The following is a 19,906-nucleotide window of genomic DNA, read 5'->3' on the forward strand; positions in this document are numbered from 1 at the left end:
TGTACAGATGACAATAGACTTGAACTTCTACATGCATAGTCTTGGGAATTGGAATTCTATGCCATGATTTTCAGAAATGGATGTTTTTAGCTCAAGGCATACATTTTGAAGCCAGATAATAATGCATATGTGGTGTCGTACAGTTGATGAGATGATAGATGCAGCAATATATTTAGGAAAGCTCACAAGAGCCCTCCAAAATCTCATTTTGTCTGTCATGTTGGAGGTGCATCATGGCATACATATCCAGGAGAACCGCTCATTTCAGGATTTCGCCTCTGGGGATCAATTGAAAATTTCAGATGATATAGCCTGGTTTAGAGTAATGGGTCTTCAGTTCTTTTATATCATATCAAAGAGGCAAAAAGTTTCAGAAACATAATTTTTAAGTGCCCCAGCTATCCCCAGTCCTACTTTCATTTCAGATCCATTTAATATCCAATTATTACACATCTCTTTTTTTAACGGTGCACCCTGCTGTTGTTCTATCAAGACATTTGTCTGCTGATCTACACTTTGTCTACAAGAGGAGGTTCTTTTCCCTTCTGAAGACCTTTTATATGCAGACAGCATGACTTGTTTATTCTATACATTATGGCAGTGGAGTGTGTTAGTGGGGCGTGAATCAGAATGAGCTCGCGAGTACTCCCGCAGAGACTGGCTGCTGTTGATGGGCATAATGAGGAGAAACATGGCCCGCAGAAAGCTCCATCCCACCGCATACTGGATGGCAAATGAAGACATATTGAGGCATGGGGGATTCTAACACTTGCCGCTGGGCTATTAATTACTCTTTTGTTGCATGCATCTGTTGAAAGACATGCCACCTTACTGAGGACGGAGTGTTTGATGAAGCCGAGCAGCCACTACAGCGCTCACCACTCCTCAATGCATTATTCATGGTCTTTCGAATGCGTGGACCAGATGACGCTGCCGCTTTCAAGAATTTTACAGCTAGATCACGTGAATGAGAGTTTATTGCACATGCACAGAGCTGAGATTTTCTTCAGAAAACAAGAAATTTATTTGGAACAATATAGTGTAAGACTTGTTTTCAGAAAGAAATTTGAAAATATAAAATTTTTATTATTTATTTATCTTTTTTTCATTTATTTTATATTTATCATGTATTGGCTTATTGTTTTTTTCTTGTTTTAAGTGTAAACATTACTAAGTTTGAGTAGTTCATTGTGTAAAACTATTTGCCAAAAAGGTAAGAAAAATAAACTTTTTTTTAATTTAAATTTTTTATTTATTTATTTATTTTATTTAATGTATTTCTGGGTGAAACCGGATATACAATGAACAAAACTGGTTAGGACTTGATTTTTTTCATCAGTTTTGCTTCTCAAGTAAATATATTTTTTTCTAAAGGATGTTTAGATAAGTCTACTGGAAAACAAGACACCATACTGATTAAGAAAATTATATTCACAATGTTCTTGGATCGCTCCGAGCGGTTATGAAAGTGATGTAACATGGCAGGTGGAGGTGCACATTAAAAGGCCTTAGAAAGGCTTATGTGTGTTTTCTGTGTACCTGCAGCCACTCAGAGCGTGCTGTTATTGTGCCCCTGCTGAGATGTGAAGGATGAAAGAGAGAGAAAGACAGACTGATGTGTCTGGCTGGACCACTCTCTCTCTTCCCATCTTTCTCGCTCCCTCTTTCTCTCTCACCAAGCACCCAGCTCAGGAGTGACAAGTCCTCCCAGGCATTCATGCTGCTGATAGTTATTAGTTTTGTACAGAAGTCTGTTTTGATTTCCCCTCACAATGAGAGGCAACGCGCGACTGGGTCATGGGAGCCGTATTGATTTCTCCTTACGCTCTCATTCCAGAGCTAAGGCTCCTTCACCCTGCTTTCTCCTTCTCAGACAGCGGGCGGTCAGTAATGAGGCCTGGGTTGGACCTGAATCATACAGCCATTGCTTCCTCCAACCCCTTCATTCCCAATCTATGCCTTCTCCTGCTCCCTGCACTGCAAATAAGCATCAATGGAGATGTTTGCCCCTTGGCACTGATCCGAGACCCATCTGATAGCTTATCTAGCAGTGGTTAAGGTTTACATTTCAGTCAGGATGGAAACTGTTCTGAGTTCAGCGAAGTATATATAGATGAATAGACTTTATAGAGGACTCTTTATAGAGTAAGGATGGCTCTAATGTGGCACTCTTAAAGAAAAAGCTTAATCCTTTTGGTTAATTAATTAGTTGATTGAGTAACTAGCTATAATTTTTGCTTAATCTAGATTATTTTAGCTCAAGACCTAATTTAAAAAAAAAATCAGAAGTTTTGTCATTTGTTACAGAAAGGAAATTATGACGTCTTAGTGCACATTAAACAGAATTATTGTTATTATTTGTAATTACAAATTATTTTCTAATTGTAAATATCTATATATCTGTCTGATTATTCATATATATATAGATAGTAGTGTATATATACATATTATATAAAGATTGTTATATTTAAGATGACTATGTATATACAATACTATCTATATATAAATAACTATTTATTTTTCTCGCTCTCTCTCTCACACTATATATATATATATATATATATATATATATATATTGTATAATTTTCTAATGCGGTTTGCAGAGCACCATGCGCTTCATAACTGCACTCAGCTGAGCTTCACACACTGGCCTATTCTGTAAAAAAAAATAAAATAAATAGCACAGAGGTGACACAAATCACCAGATGGAGTGACACGAAATCTCTATGAGAGCCATTATCAATGTCCCGCATACAGCAGAAATCTAATACAGCACACATTCTTGACATTGCCGTGTTTTGTGTGCTTCCATTCTATTCTGTCTGACCCTTTCTCAGTGTCTCTCTTTCAATATCTCAGTGTGTCTTCACGCCTTTATTTCCTCCCCTCCTCTTCTTCTTCTGTCTTCCTCTGCATGCTAGCTGTTGATGGCACTTTCTCAGTGAGAGGCTGGTTTGTGGGTGAGTAACAGGGACAGTGACTCTGCACGTCGCTGGGCTCGGATGCCGCTCGGCCGTGCCAGACGGGAGGCTTGTTTACCGCAGGCGGAGGGATGCTACAGCCTGGCTATTTCAGACCACTGCTGTTCTCGAGCAGGGTGGAGGGTGGGGGCATGACAGTGCAGATACCACGTCTTTGGCAGGGTAAATGCGCGTGTGGGCATCACGAACACCTGAAACCCCCCCTGCGGCCCCGGGCGAGGCATCACGACAGCGCAGGGTGGAGGTGTTGTTTACGCAGTCTCGCGTTTCTGAGGTCAAGTTCAGTCGAAGCGCCCCGTCTGGACCAAGCGACCGACCAAAATAAAAGCATAAATCAAACCAAAACAAAATCTATAAATCCATGGACCACCAGCGAGCCCCCACCTGTCACTGTCCGCGGATCGTGTTCCTCCTCAAGTCGTTGCGTAACACTCTGAAAGCAACAGCTAGAACTCAAATAATCTCATCGACTGGCCTGCGCAAGCCTTTAATGTCCTTTTTGTGCCTGTGCCCAGACAACCAAACATGTCTGTTTACAAAGAGTGTCATAGCAGGTGGTGATAATGATGATATGAGTTGAGGTTAAGGCTTTTTTATGGTAATGATAATACATCTATGCTCCGCTTCACAGGCTGTTCCTCTTAAATTTTAGCATCTTGTTTTTGCACATTCCACCTTGTACAAGTTGTTATTTAGTTTCATCTTTATTAATGTAACCGGTGCCAGCTTGTTAGAACAGGAAGAAATGTATTTCTCCTGGAGCATGGCAGATATAAACTGGAACACACAAGAGGGTACAAGTATTTGATGTCATCTGAACAGGGAATAAATTATACAAGACACACTGGAATGTTTCTTGCCTGCTTCTGTCGTCTTTTTCAAAAAGATAAGACCTAAAGTTAGACATCCTTGAGGTTTCTGCCACTTGATTGAAGGTGATGCCCATGAATAATGCATGGCGGAGGGAACTCTCATCTGAGGCTTTTTATAGAGCCACGATGCGCTTGTGCGCGCTAGCCTCACAGATCTGAAGATCAACAAATGGCAACGGAGGAAAACAAGAACATAACAAACTGCTAAGGAATGTTGAGAAATTAAAGAATTGCTATATTCAGAGATAGAAAGAGGCTGGCGTTGTGATAAAAGGAGAAGAAAAAGAGGATTTGGGAGCTCGCGCTGCCATTTAACCTCACACTCTGCCAGGCTTAAAGATGTCAGTTAACCCAGCGCTTTTCTTGTTTTCTCCTTTCTGCACTCACTCACGCTCTCTCTCTCATTTTCTCCATTCTCGGTCTAATTTTTACCAAGAAGCGCAAACCCTTGATTAGCCGGCACAGCTATTATTGTAAGTGTCACAGGCTTTCAAATTACAGAGCTAATCACTGAATACAGACCTGATATATTTGCAAACATGAGTGTCCTCAAAAAAAAAAAGAGACCCCTCCTTCTGTCGCCATCAATAACCTTAAACCTCACAGTATCCCTTTTATTGGCAAATTCGCCGGTCATAGCAGTCTAGTTTGTGTCATTAGGTTAATGACAGAGGCTGTCTCGTAATGGCTGCCGGTGAATGAGGCATTAGGTGTGAATCCTTTGCCATGAGCTGCTGTTGAGGGTGTAGGTATAAATTGTGGATTAGAATGGTGTCTCTTTTTCCCAGGTAGAGCAATTAGGAGCGCCGGCTTAAGCCCGCTTCCTGACAGAGCTGTTGTGTGTGGCTAATGGCACAGTTCTGCCTGTTGACTCCACAGAAAAGAGGCTTCAAAAGGATAATGAATGAAGTGCTGTGTCGTTCCCCCGGACAACATAATTGAGCTTTGTTCAACGCCCCAGTCTCCCAATACACCTTCACTGTCTTGTTTTTGAAGAGACCCCCCCTCCCTTCTCATAGAAGAGCCTGGACTACATGCTGCTTATTTAACCTAGCCTCCACGGTGTGGTTCAGCCACCCAGCGTGGGATGTTCGCCGAAAAACAAGATTGATCCACAAAACAAGGCAGGGATTTACTGATGACATCAGGCGTGAAAAAAGAATGTTTAGGGCGTCTTTGGTAATTTTGTACAACAGGGCTATGGTTTTTAAATACAGCAGCTCTGTTTCGAAGCCTAGTGAGCTGCCTTGCTGTCTACGGCCTACTTACTATTGGCAGGTATCTTCTTAGTTGGCATACTGACTGAAATGCAACCTCATAAGCAATATATTTTGAACACTAAGCTAATGATTATTTAACAAGCATAAAAAGACAGCGTACATAAAGAAGTATTGTGAAAAATAGTCCATATTCCGTCCATATCGAACTGTCCTGAATATGTGTAGGTTATTTTTATTTATTTATTAAGAATTGTATTATTATTGTTATTGTTATTATTACTTTTTTTATATTTAGAACGATGTATTTTAATTTATTTATTTATAGTTGTTATTATTAGTGTTAGTTCATTTTTTAGTATTTAATTGTTTAATAAATATTTAATACATTCAATAGTAAATAAATATAAATAAATATTTTGAATAATTTATTTGCTTTGCCATGTAAGATGCTCTGTGCATGTAGGGTTTGTTTGTTTTAGTTTGTTGTTGTTGTTATTAATATTTATTTTTTTATTTTGGTTTTGAATTATTTATTTTGCTTTGCCACATTGGACTTCTTTTCTTTTCGCACAATCGTACAGGATTATGTGATTGTCGTTCTCTGTTTTCATGCTACCATAGAATTTGGCCAAAATCAAGTGTTTTAAGGTGTGATCACATTTATATTTGTCCTGTAAATTTTCAAAGGGCAAAATCTGTTAATTTCAATAGGAATCCATGCGATCTGGAATTTTGCGTGCTGGTGCATGCACGTGGCTACACTATTAGACAATGCACCTTTTTTGCTTGCAAAATTTAGAAAATTCACTAATGTGGCCATATCTTTAGGCAGTATAATCATGCTAACTACCTTTACTAACAGCCTTTGCTTTACGGAATGTACTCGTAACGCCTGTGTAGGCAGCTCGCTAGGTTTTGGAACAGCGAATTCTTGGCTGCTGTTTGCAAAATGGCCCGTTAAAGGTTTGATTGCTTGCCATTTTCGTCTCATCCTCACAAATTATGTTGTAAATGTTGTCTATCCTTATCTGTCAAGCTGTAGGTGAAATCAGTGTGTGTTGGTGTGCGTATAGTGGGGAGTAAAGCCCTTTTTTGATCATAATAAAGGCAGCCACCCTCAGCTCTCACACTGTCTCGCTTTCTGTCTGTGTCTCTCTTCAACCGCTACTCATCTATGCTTAGCACGAGTTTGCAGTATGTGTGAGTGTGGCTGGAATTCATATGAATGTCTCGCCGCAGGGAGAGAGGGCCGAGTCATTGATATGTATAGGAGGACTCCTGATAAACAGCCCACACCACTGAGAATTACCCAGCCATTTGATACATTCCGATCACGAAAAAAAAAAGGCAGAGAAAAAAGATCTTGAAACAAAGGATAGACATAAAGACAGGGTTGGTAAACAGTGAGAGAGACTGGCAGTACTATGTAATTTTCTGTCTGTCAAAATAATATATTCAAGCACAATTGTATCTTATAGAGCGTAACCACATTGTGTGTTAGAGAAAGAGATAAAGAGAGCGAGAGAGAAGTGGCGCACGGCTCATAAACGCAGTAATGGCTTTTCATGGATGCAGTGGCAGGGGTTAACGGTAGGCTTATCTCGAACAGCTGAAATTTGGTTGGTTTTTGTTGTTGATGCTGTCGTTCTGTTTTTTTATGTTTTCGCCATCTGATTCGCCATTGTGTGCCTCATTCATTCTTAATGGAGTGGAAAAGACATGATGGTAGTCTCACCGAAGATTGCTAAAATAAAGCAGATATACCGCAAACAGTCAGTTTAGGGATGTCTCATCCCTCAGAACCGAGACGAAACCAGTTTTGTGTCTTTTTTTATGTTTGTCTCCAAGTATTCAATCTTATTTAGTACTCCATTTTTTAATTTCATATCCAGTGGAGTTTGAAGTCTAAGACCACTTTTAGCACTTTTTTTTTCTTAATTTTAATCATAACATAGCATAACAGTTTGTGAAAGTTTGAATTAAAATCAACATTAAAAATGATATTTTATTATATTATGTATATGTTTAATATATACACTGCCATTTGAAAGTTAACTTTAATGACTCCTATGCTGACCAAGGCTGCATTTATTTGATCAAAAATATAGTAAAAACAATAATTTGTGAAAAATTATTACGGTATAATTACAATTTAAACTTTTCTTTTTCTATTTTAATATAATTTAAAATGTAATTTTATTCCTGTTAATCGTGATTAATCTCAGAAAAAATGTGCGATTAATTAATTTTTAATTGGTTTAATTAGTACAATTTTTTTTATCAATTGACAGCACTAATATGTATATATATATATATATATATATATATATATATATATACACAGTGCAAGAAAAAACTGTAAAAGCACATTTTGGCTATTTAATTCATGCAATGGTGAAAAAACAATTGGCAAAATACATGGGGAAAAAAACTCGATAAACCGTGTTCGGTATTCGGCCTTCGGCCTAGTGATTAATTTTGTTCGGTTTCGGCTTCGGCCAAGAATTTTCATTTCGGTGCATCCCTAGTGTCAACACCTCACTGAAATCTCTATTAAGCTCAAGTGCAGCAGTGGATTGACAGATTGGCCCCCCACCCCACTTTCTCTTTCCCTCTCTTGTGCATTGTTGGCCCCCTTTGACAAATACTTTAATCTGAGTGTGCACATGGGCCGACATGCCTTTTAGGGATCGAGTGGGACCTTCTAAAAGCAGATGAATGAGGGGCATGGTTGGCTGCACGGGCCAGCTTTTCTGTTCACAGGAACAGCCTTGCACTCTCCCATGATTTTCTTAGCATTATCATTTCTTTGGCCTAGCATACATAGCCTCTCCCAATGCTAGTGTCACATGCCCCTTCACTACAGTTGTTAAGCACGCTGCTCTTAAGCCTAGCAGTACTCCAACCTGTTTCATTGGGGCAGGGCCAGACAGATGAAAGACTCTAGGATGAAAAGAGCAAGGTGGAGGACAGTAGACGGCAGACAGTAGAGCATAGTTTATTGTCGTGAGAGACATGAGCATTTAGCATTGAATCAGCTCCTTCAGTTAAATATATAGCTAAAAATTCAAAAGTAGTTTATTGAAGGGAATTTGAATGCATGTGTTAAACTCCCTCTGTCTCTTCTGTTGCTGGTAATGGTATATATCTGAGTGGGATATTTATTTATTTATTGTCCAACAAAGTCTTGTCAATTAGTTTTTTTTTTTCTTTCTTTTTTTATCTGAATATAAGTTTTCATATAGCGCTGTCACAATATCAGATTTTCAGAACATGATTATTGTGGCCAAATTAATTCACAATAACAATATTATCGGAATATCTACAGAAAGAATAAAAATGCTATCAGTTACATTTACTTTTTTGTGTTTTCTGGTGGTTTTGGCATATAGACATTCAAAATATGAGTGTAGGGAAGGGGAGATAAAGAGTAACCATAGCTGTACAAAATTGCACAATAAGTTAACTGTTGATCAGCACTTACTGCAGTCTTTTTTGCAGAATCCAAAAAACTCCCACACTGGGGAGCTAACCTTTCCCGCTTTCTTCTGTCATCTCCATTGACATGAATTTGTTCTACAGTAGTAGGTACACTGCGTTTGTCATCTTTTTTGTTTCTAATACTTTGACAGGTAGATTAAGCATTAAGGTGCAGTATTGCCACCTAAGTTTGCTGACAATGTGATGCTCTTTAGGTGTTCAGATGGTTAAACCCTCTCTGAAAAGCCAAACACATTCAGATGGACATCTTGTTGTGCGAAGTTGTTGTGCGTTTCATGCTGATTTTGAATGCTCTCTGTTTAGCCTTTTTTATTTTTTTTTATTTATTTTTTTTTTTTTTACATGCAGAGACATCTCTTATGAAAACAGGGTCAGGGAAATAAGGGTCAGGGTTTCCTTAAAGGCGTAGTTCACCCAAAAAAATTTAAATTCTGTCATCGATTACTCACCCTCATATTAATCCAAACCTGTTTAACTTCCTTTCTTCAGTGGAACACAAAAGAAATGTTTGAGAAATTTTTGTTGTTGTTTTTTTGGCCATAAAATGGATGTCAATGGTCACCAAAGCTGTTCGGTTACCAGCATTCTTCAAAATATCTTATTTTGTGTTTCTCAGAGAAAAAGTAATTCATACAGGTTTGGAACGACATGAGGGTGAGTAAATGATGACAGAATTTAGATTTTGATCAGTCAAGTAGTCATTTCAGGCATCCAACCAGTCATTGTTGAAAATCTGTAAATTTACCTACACTCATGCCTTTTATGCCTAGTATTTTTGGGGTTTCCGGCCTGCTGGGGGGCAGTGAGCGAGCCACACTGACGGGGGAACTCCTTGCTATGATGTACAGCCTGGGGTCCACTCAGGAGTGAGAAAGTTCAGGTTTATATGGGCCAGGCTATAACAGCTCAATAACACAGGCCTGTAATCTACTCGGGTTTCAAACACAAGGCTGATTTACGAGCCAGCACGCCACTCCGGCATTGAAATGAGGTGTTCAGCATATGTTTTGTTGACATAAATTTAAAATTTATTGCTGTTGTCAAAACTGACTGTTAGACAAAGTCGCTTATTAACTGAGTAAATGGCTTGAGAGTTTTATGCCTGCTTCCTTAATGACTACAGTCAGTCTGTTTCAGGCACACAGAGTGCCACCCCTCCCCTTTCTCTTCTGCTTTCACACACACACCATCTACGGTTTCTGTGGCAAAGCCAGAGCACAGCTGGTTGGAAAGGCCTGGGGGGGAAAGGAACTGCCATAGTTCACACACATATGAGGTGTGTGTGTCTTGAAGAGGTGGTGTGCGGGGACATATATGTCCCATAAAATCTACAGAGGCTTTACTTCTGGTTGTCCAGAAAATAGAAGTTGTAGTAATTGCAGGGGCAGGGCATTTACGATAGGACTGCTGCCGCGCTCCACGCTGGAAGCAGGTTTGAGCATGTCATACAGGGTCGCCCTCGCTTCCCAAGTACCTGTAAAAATGAAAAAAATAAAACTAATTACCTCCCTCTGATTTTAAGCAAACCGTGGTATTGCATGTAAACGTCTGACTGCTTCAATGAAGGTAAAATCAAACGCAAAATTACTCTTCAATACTATTGGAAGAAGGAATGCACAATGGTAGATACTATGCTGATATTTATTTCCATGTTATAGCTAACAACCAATGACCAATACTACAAAAATTGAAATACTACAAATGAATTTAGGCATCACATGACAGTATGACAGTACAGTATGAAAATGGATATTAATTTAGATTTGCTAAAGATTACCCAGTGTTATTAAATTATTAGTGTTTTTTAAAGTTTAATTATAAGTGAGTGTTAGATGATGGCAAAGGTAATCCAAATTTAAAAATAGGGGATATAAGCATAAAATTAAATATCCAACATGGTACATCGAGATATTACAGTTTTTATTCATACGTTGAATGACTTTTTTATTTTTATATATATTTTTGTTTTCATTTTAATTTCTTTAATTTTGTTGTCTTTTTTTTCTTTTTTGTCTACATAGTTTTTATTTATTTTATTTCAGTTATATTTTAGTTTTCAGCTTTTAGTTATTTTAGTATATCAAATTAAGCTAAATAAAAAAGAGAAACATTTTCTTGGTAACTTGCTGAAATATATATATTTTATTACAGTTAACATTTATTTTATTTAAAATAATACAAATGTTTTTTTTACAGTTTTAGTTTTAGATAACATAATCCTGCTGCCGATATATTGTGCAACCCTAATTCAAAGTGACATTTGTAAAGGTAGTACAAGTTTTGTCAAGTAATGAACTTAGCATAATGTACAGTATGTAGTGAAAGTCGGCCCTTCCTGCCTCAAGTAGCCAGTCTGCCTTCTATCAGCTCTCTAATGTCCCCTCAGGGCTCAGAGGGTCACTCTGTCAGTATGCGCTCTCTGTCAGTCTCTACTCGGAGGAAGCGTGCTCTCCTCAGACCTCAGGAGAGGGACGATGGCTAGATTGAAGGCACACAAAGGCCTTTGAGTGTTCCCCCTACAGTATCTCTGTGTTGTGACGCATTAGCCCAGATCCCAAAGGTGCAGAGACCCCTGGCTTTTCCCAACTCCCCCTCGCGCGCTCACTCGCCCGCCCGTCTTTTGAAGTGCCCTTTATCCTGGAAGGCGTTTACAGACCTTTTTAATTACTTGCAGCTTGCCAAAGGGCTTTGCTGCTTCATTCTTCCCTTTGTTTGTTGGGTCTCCACAATCCCCATCTAGAAGACAGCCATCCGGATTTTGGATGCATTGCAAGTTTTCTCTCATCCACCCCCCACCCCCCCCTTTTTGTTTCTTTTCTGAAGTCTCTCTTTTGCAATCTCAACCCCCAAATTGTTTTCCATTGGTGTTTTTTTTTCTGTCTCTCGCTGAGGTTAAACCACACTTCCTTGCTTCATAATTCTTGCCACTATTTCCATGTTCTGCCAACTCTTGTTTATAAGAACAGAGAATAAAAGCTTAAATCATTACGACCCAGCATGTGACGCTGATTCTCACAACTTCAAACAGAAATGAGGGGTTGTTTGATAAAAATAGTTTTTGGTTAGTGCGTCTTTATAGAAGAATCAACCAAAGAATCAATTGAACCAAGCAGTTTATGGATTTCACTAGCATAAAAATGACTCAGTTTAAAGAAACAAAAACCTGCCTTAAACTTATTTCGCAGTGTGCATTATCTATGTAGTATGAATAGAAAGTGAAGAAAGTACACATCTTTGTTCCTCATTAAAGATGTATACATTTGGCACTAAAGTGCAAACAATGAGCTAATTACCACTGGAAACAATTACCAAATGCTGTAAGCATGCTAATAAAAACCAATTCAGTTCAGTTTCATTCAGTAGAAGTTTCAAGCAACATGACAGTGAGTTTAAACTTAAATTTAGATTTCTTCCACAATGTTTTAGACACTTACCTACATTAATTGGGCAGCTTAACTTATGAAAATTGCTTTGAAAGTCCACTTGACTCAAAATTCAGTGGGGCCACATGCTTTTGTGTGGCTCCGTTCTGTTGGGTTAATCTTTCCCTAATACTCAGAGATGTTATAATTTAAGAGAGCAAATGTTTCACTTTCTGCCTCATGAAAAGTTGACACCTGTTTGAAATGGACCCTGCAGCCAAATTCAGCCGTTAAAGTCACTCTTATCTGGGGACTCATGGCCATCTATATGTTCCTGTTTAGATAAAGGGCTCCTTCATCTCCGCTTAGGGAACTGAATGAATGAACAATAAGACTTTGAAACCACATGTGCCATTGATAATTTTTTTTCACTTTCAGGGCATTTCATGACATCTAGTGACAGGCTTAAATATATTTATATATACTTAAATATCTTAAATATACTTACGATCGTCTAATATGGAAATAAGCAGCTGAAGTGTTTGATGACAGGGAGATTTAGCTTCAAGTGTTTGCAAACACTGGTTTATTCCTCTCTCAAGATAAACAGCGGTTTTACAAATCTCACTTTAGTATTTCACAAAAACAAGGGTGCTGGTTTTAATATACCCTCCGTCTTGTTATCTGGTGTAAGAGGAGCGGTAGGACTTGTGTGGTGGGAATTAAAATTATGCCATTCTGTCTTTGCCATTTAGTACGCTAATCGAATTACATAGTTATACCCAGATGCTTTCGAAAGCCCGTTTTTGTGCGAGTGACATAAACTGTGTTGGCTGATGTTATTTTGTCATGTTTCTCCCTGCAGGAAGCTGCACAGCGGAATGAAGACCTACGGATGCGAGCTTTGTGGAAAACGCTTCCTAGACAGTCTGCGCCTAAGGATGCACTTGCTGTCTCACTCAGGTAACATCACTAAAATGGATGCTTGTTTTTAAGGGTTGGGTGAAATTCTGAATTCTCACTTTGTTCACGCATTTGAAAGTTGAATTGGAATGACAGGAAGAGGTACTGAATTGCAATCAACAGGTAATTTTAAATAATTTTATGGTTTAATAAAATAGTTTAACATAATTGTAAAAATGTAATAATAAAAAAAATAATAATAATTTTGACTACTTGCACTACCTAAGTTTGGGGTCGGTATTTTTTTTTTTATGTTTTTGAAAGAAGTCTCTTATGCTCATCAAGGTTTTATTTATTTGATCAAAAATACAGAAAACTCAATAATATTGTGAAATATTTTTACAATTTAAGTTATTACAATTTCTGTATTTTAACATATTTTAAAATGTAATTTATTCCTGTGATTGTAAATTAATTTTCCACATCATTACTCCAGTCTTCAGTGTCACATGATCCTTCAGAAATCATATATCAGCTCTATATATATATATATCTATTCTATATGTAGAGTCCTGGAAAATCTACATTTGATTCTAGTTGATTTTTGGAGGTTGTATGTGTTTTTGTTTTTTTCTGGAGAGGAGAGTTTTTTTTCTTTAATGGAGAAGTGGTCTGTGGTGAATCTGGTTTATATAGAGTCTATAAAAGCATTGGGACTCTAGGTTTCCAGCCCAGGCCAACAGGAATCTCCCTTCACCTCCCTCTGCGATTGCCAAATTCACAGACCAGTGAAGTCAAAGTCCTTACCACACACCAGATATGCACAATGGTCAAATTTTGTAGACTCTTTGCCCCCTATCGAGCACACTCGGGTTTATGATAATTAAGAGCGAGTGCTGTGCCGAGGTAATCGATTCCACATAATTAGGAGTTTAGATTAGATTAGTTCAAAAAACCTCACAGATTACACCACCAAACCTTTCCAACTTTCCGATGTCAATATCTTCATATATTGAGATGAGATTGACTTTTTGCAGGGACATTTAAAAACATGTGGAGTGGAGAGATGAGTGACATCTCACGCTGGGCCGCCCAATTCAATTCATGCACGACTCAGCATGGCAGACGCTGCTCTAAGGAAATATCTAATGTTTATTTTAGAGGCTGTTCAAATCCCAAGATGCATGTTCAATAACAGACTCTGTGGAGATATTGTAGTACTCGTGCACTCATAATGGCAGCCCACGGAGCATGTACTGCATGGTGACATTTATGAGAGCTGTTCTGCGATGAGACAAAGAGGCCGAGTCTGAACTCCAATGAATACCTCTGTTTGGTATTCCGCACTGACCCGCAGAGACGCACGCCTGTACTCGTGCAAAAGTATGTTCCGTGTCATTATAGTAATCCAGAAATCCTTATGGGAGACTGGCTTGTGCAGTTTGGATAATATGATAATCCTGCACTCAGAAGCTGGGTTGCATGAGACTGTGGGCTAGAGAATGCTTCAAAAAGACCTTTGTAAAGCCACTGACTTGCTCAGTGACTCTCCAAACAGAAGGACTGAGTGCCATTTGATGTGTTCGTGTTTGCGGGGCCTCACACTTCACCCTCTCTGGATGACTGCAGGAGTTTACTGTAGTCCGAACATCGGTCGCTGCAGCTCAAGTGTCCTTAGCTTTAAACATAGACTCAAATCTCATTTTCTCAAACAACAGTGTTGTTTTTTGGACCATGTACCATGTGATTATTATATCAAAAGGTGTTCTTCCTCTTTCTCTTCCTGTTCCGCTCCCTCATCTTCTTTTTCTGCTTCTTCTTCTTCCTCTGCTGCTGATGCTTCTCCTGCTGCTTCTTCACCTGATGCTGTTTTTTCTGTTGTTTCTTCCTTTGCTGCTGCTTCCTTTTCCTCTGCTATTTTTGTTGCTTTTCTACGTATTCATCTTCCACTGCTACTGCTTTTAGTCTTCCTCTGCTCTTCTTCTTCCTCTTCTTTTGCTGCTGCTGCTTCTTCCCCTGCATTTCTTCTTCACCACTACCTTCGTCTTCTTCATCTTCGTCATCTTGTTCTTCTTCGTCTTCTTCTTCTTCTTCTTCTAATCCTCCTCCTCCTCCATCTTCATAAAATTAATATTAGAATAAGCTATTTTACTTAAAGCCAATTTTCACATCAAAATCAGTTGATTTGAAGTGCTCCCACAATCCTTCTGAACTGATCTCAAATATCTGAAACAAACATAAATAGAAAACACCACATCTGCACATGAGGTGGCTGAGCTTGGGCTGTGTTCATTAAGCACTCTGCCACATACAGTTTCTGTTTTTTTCCCTAATTATACATCACCCTCATAAAATTGAGAAAAAATGAGAAATGTCGGTAATCATGATAGCTGTTTTGCATTTAAAACAGCAGAAGAACTAGTCATAATTCCTTAAGATCTTTACCAAAAGAATCAGCCCCAGACAGCCTCCCTCAACAGGCGGAATAAGCGAGGATTGCGAACCGGCTTATTTTTAGCGCATCAAAACAGAACACAAAAAAAACCCTAGAACAAAACAGTTTTAACGTTCATATGCTCGATGCTTGACACACAGCGCTAACCTGGTTTTTGTTTGTAGCAGTCTGGCTCTTGAGAGCTTCACTCTTGTGTAATGCTCAAGCTTTTCAGTGGAAACACTTTTATAGACACAGACAGTGGCGGAGAGGCAGAGACACGGCGCGGCTCTTCGATTGTTTTGTTTTTTTGGTTGCTTTGTTCTTTCATTGCAAACTTTCTGTTTTTATCCTTTCTGTTCTGAGCGGTTTGATTTTTATCAGTGACACCAAGCAAGTGGCTTTGCCCTCCACCTCCTCCGCTCCCTCGTCTTCAGGAGAAGATGCTGAAGAATGGTATTAGGTATGTCGTGTGTATTGTGGTGTACCATTTCAGTCACACACCCCCGCCCCCCTCGCTCCTCTCGGCTGGTGCATGCCGTCTCTGTTTGTTTTATTGTGGACTTGGCAGGATGCCAGTCTGGGCTGCCTGCCACAGCCCAGGGTACAGTATGTACAGTGAATCTTGCGCCAGTTTTCTTTTTTTTTTTTTTCTTCAAATTATTGTCTGACAGCAGCGGTTATGGTGGCTGTTTTGTTGTTGTTTTTTTCTTCTGGGGCTTTCGAGGCCTCACGTCCTGGAGTTTGGGTGGAAGTGCATTGCGGTGAGAGGCTGATAATAGAAAAGTGCATGTGTTTTTTTCTCAGGTTTAAGGTCAACATGGTCTGGGAGCTGCTGGGTAGTGAGGCAGCACAGCACTGAAGCAAAAAAGGGAAAAAAGTGACTCAGCCATTTGGAGCACGACTAGGCTATTAGTGTTATGTGAGCTTCCCTTGTGACTTCAAAGAGTGCAGAGCGTGGTCTGGGTAGGCTAGCCAAGGGACATTTTTTGATCCATTTTTGAAAGGGGAGGCAAAGCTTTTCAGTGGGATTACAGATCAACATAGGCTGTTTGGCATATATCATCTGTATTTTTAATTTATAAATATTTTTTTTTAATCTGCAGCTTAACTGACTATAGCTATTAAAGGTTAACAACTATTTTATTCATGTAACATCTAAAACTTTTTTGTAGTTTTAAAAACATCTTTATATACATTTTATTTTATATTCATTTTATTTTATAATAATAGTAATAATTGTCCTGCATATATATTTTATAATTTTATAATTTTTTTGTAGGTGTATTTTTATATATTTAAAATATAATTATAAATGTATATTATATCATTATAATTATCTCTTTGCATAGCTTTTTTTTTTTTCAGGATTTTATGCAACCTGTCCATGTTCGCCTCCGACTATCTGTAGCTCAAACTACTGCTGTATTAATATATCTTTAATAAAATAATAATTTTATATACATTTAATATTTTTAAAATATATATTATGCACTTCATATTTATATACATTTAAAATATGTTCATAAAAGTATTTTATATTATAATTATTATAATCCCTTTACGTAGTTTTTTTCATAGTTTTACAGGATGTTATGCAACTTGCCCATGTTGTGTTAGCCCTGTCTCAGTCTACTGAGTTAATGAAGTCAAGTGAGGTCCACTGGCTGGGCCCTCTGGAGAATAACACACAGACTTAATCAGCCTGGGCCAGGCACTTCGCCTTGCTAATGAGTGTACACACAGTCCCCAAGTGTACATGTGCATGTATGCATGTGTGTGGTCAGTTCAATTCACCCAGCTTTGCCCAAACAGGTAGGTAGAAAAAAAAGAGCCTGCTTTTTATCCATTTTGCGCCTGCCGCAAGTTACTTCACCTCAGATCGTTGACCTTCTGTTTGTCTGGAGAGTTGCAAAAGCTGCAGATTAAAAAAAATATATATGATAAATGCAGAATAGCCTACATTGAAGAAGCTAGACAAATTAGTGAGAAGCCAGACCCCTTGTAAACTATCCAGCAGCTTGGCATGTGCCTTTGCCATTGCAATCACATTTTTATAAACTTTTTATAAAAGTTTTGTAACTCTTCTGTAACCTAGTCGTTAGAAGACATGGGAATCGTTTTCTTGACTACTGTGATCTATCTGCTGTTGCTTTCAAGTTGACTTGCAAGCACATGGGCTTTTCTTTCTTTTGATGACAGCGAATTAGGCGTTTCAATTATGGCTGTGTTACTTGGCCCGCAGGCTGTTCTTTAGCTCCATTGTTGCCGAGCTATTATCTTCGTTGTGTAGGAGCTTTTGTCAGCCCATTTCACATTGGTTTCCTGGTTCATGTCCTCAGCTGCATGTGTTGACACTGTTTAAACACAGGAGCAGTTCTGTCTTCGTTCTTCAAGGTAAGAAAAATAATTTTTCCTGAACTGCTTTCATTTCTCACCCCAGCATAATCTGAAGTCACGGTGAGCCAAAATTGTGCTTGTGGATTTGTGTATAGAGAGCAGTGGTTCTCAACTGGGGTTTTGTCAGGATTGGACATCAAGTGGTGACCCAACCAAGTATTGTATTAATAATATTAATAAAAAAAAATAATAATTAAAAAAATATATTTTTAATTCATATATTTTTATGTAAAAAACAATAAAAATATTATTTTATTTTAAATGTTGTAAAACATTTTATTTTAATTCTATCAATATTAATTTGCTTTTTTACTATAATACAACAAGATATCAAAAATAAATTATTTTAAATGTAATATGTAAATATTGTAATAATAATGATTATTATTATTATTTTAGAACAGTACTGTGTTGGGTCGGCATTTGATGTCCCATGTAAAATTTAGATTATGTAGACATTTTTTTATTATCTCTATAGCAATCTTTATAGCAGACAGCTCCAAAAAAAAAAAAAGTTTGTGTTCTGGTTTGTATTTTCTATTATTTTGTATAATTTGGTTCATGGTTTTCAAGGTTTCACACAACTTGCTCATGTTGGCTTGGATCCAGGGAACAGGTTTTTTTGTTTTCATTTTATCATTTACATTTAACATTGGTCTTTCTCTCATGTACATGACCCTGTCAGAACCACTGCAATAGGCGGCTGAATAGAGACACTCAAAAATGTGAGGCATGAAGGAAGAGGAAAAGAGAAGACAGAGAGAGCATTTCCCTCTTTTTGCTCTCTCGTTCTTTCTCTCTCTCTGTCAGAAAGCGCCGGGCTCCCACAGTCTGGCCCCTCGCCAGCTCTTCCCTCACAGTGATGACATCATCAGCTGCCGGTAGGTCTGGATGTTCTGCCAACATTCCAGAGCGTTTATGATCGCTCGCAGATGTGAGTCCAGGAACATACTGTACCCAAACTAGAAATTAATGAAACTTGACTGCTTTCCAAGCCACATATTCCAAAATAGAGAGCCTGCAAATGGGACAGGAGGAGGGGTGGGATGGAAGAAAGGGCTCTAAATAAAGAGTGGGGGGAAAGGGGGAGAATGCCCTGGTGCTCAACGCTCTCATATAAATTCTTCACAGCAGCTGATAAAGCCCTCCTCCTCCTCCTCCCGTCCCTCCCTCCCTCATGTATAATAGTCAGGGGATGACGGGCCGCATGGATAAATGGCCTGAGCTTCTGTTTGGCTGCGTGCCCTAAGTTCTCTCTGGTGGTTTAAACCCATAATACTTCCCCTGACCTGTTGATGTACATTAAATCCCCGTTTAAAAAAGCGTTTGAATTATGTGCCACATAAATCCTCTGTTATAAGGTCCAGGAGAAATGATTACACACGGGGGTAATGGCTCTGTAATTGTTTGACAAGTTTACATCTCATCAAAAAGCTGACAAGAGTTTATTCTCTTGATGCCCAGGGGTGTGCTGTACGGCAATTTTTCTCAGCCTTGGATGGGCCAGACATGATTAATATTAATGCCTGCTTTAATGTCTGTGGTTAATGTTTTAAGTCATGAACAGGAAATTATAAAAACTCCCAGACTTGAGTGAATCCCTGAATGATGTGATTTCATCTGAATAAAACCTCAAGTCCGGGTGTCAAACTGAAGAAACCGTTCCTCAAGCATTGTAAAGATGCCATTTGACAGATACAGTGAGGCGATTAAATTTGAACACAAAACGGATGCATCACATTTAGATATATAATTATATGTAAAAAAATGTGTGTATATAAACAATTATAAATTATTGTCATATAACCTTGGTCACCATCTTATATACTGTACATGTGTGTATAAATATGTATGTATATACTGTGTGTGTATATACAGTGGTGTGAAAAAGTGTTGGCCCCCTTCCTGATTTCTTATTTTTTTGCATGTTTGTCACACTTTAATGTTTCAGATCATCAAACAAATTTAAATATTACACAAAGATAATGCAAGTAAATACAAAATGCAGTTTTTAAATGATGATTTCATATATATATATATATATATATATACAGTGGTGTGAAAAAGTGTTGACCCACTTCCTGATTTCTTATTTTTTTTGCATGTTTGTCACACTTTAATAGTTTTGGATTTTGTTTTCCCTTAATAATAAAAACCTTCATTTAAAAACTGCATGTTGTGTTTACTTGTGTTATCTTTTACTAATATTTAAATTTGTTTGATGATCTGAAAC

General features: G+C 38.2%; 1 protein-coding gene across 2 annotated transcripts in view; it reads left to right on the forward strand.

Moving 5' to 3' along the window:
- LOC107703518 (zinc finger and BTB domain-containing protein 16-A-like) overlaps window positions 1-19,906 on the forward strand; it is a 119,119-nt gene that overhangs the window by 47,065 nt on the left and 52,148 nt on the right. For both annotated transcript variants that reach the window (XM_016506167.1, XM_016506168.1), the window contains exon 3: window positions 12,802-12,899. In XM_016506167.1, the coding sequence (XP_016361653.1) occupies window positions 12,802-12,899 (98 nt within the window). The remainder of the gene's footprint in view (window positions 1-12,801; window positions 12,900-19,906) is intronic.

The sequence above is a fragment of the Sinocyclocheilus anshuiensis genome, unplaced genomic scaffold, assembly GCF_001515605.1.
Source record: "Sinocyclocheilus anshuiensis isolate Anshui unplaced genomic scaffold, SAMN03320099.WGS_v1.1 scaffold330, whole genome shotgun sequence".
Taxonomy (NCBI): domain Eukaryota; kingdom Metazoa; phylum Chordata; class Actinopteri; order Cypriniformes; family Cyprinidae; genus Sinocyclocheilus; species Sinocyclocheilus anshuiensis.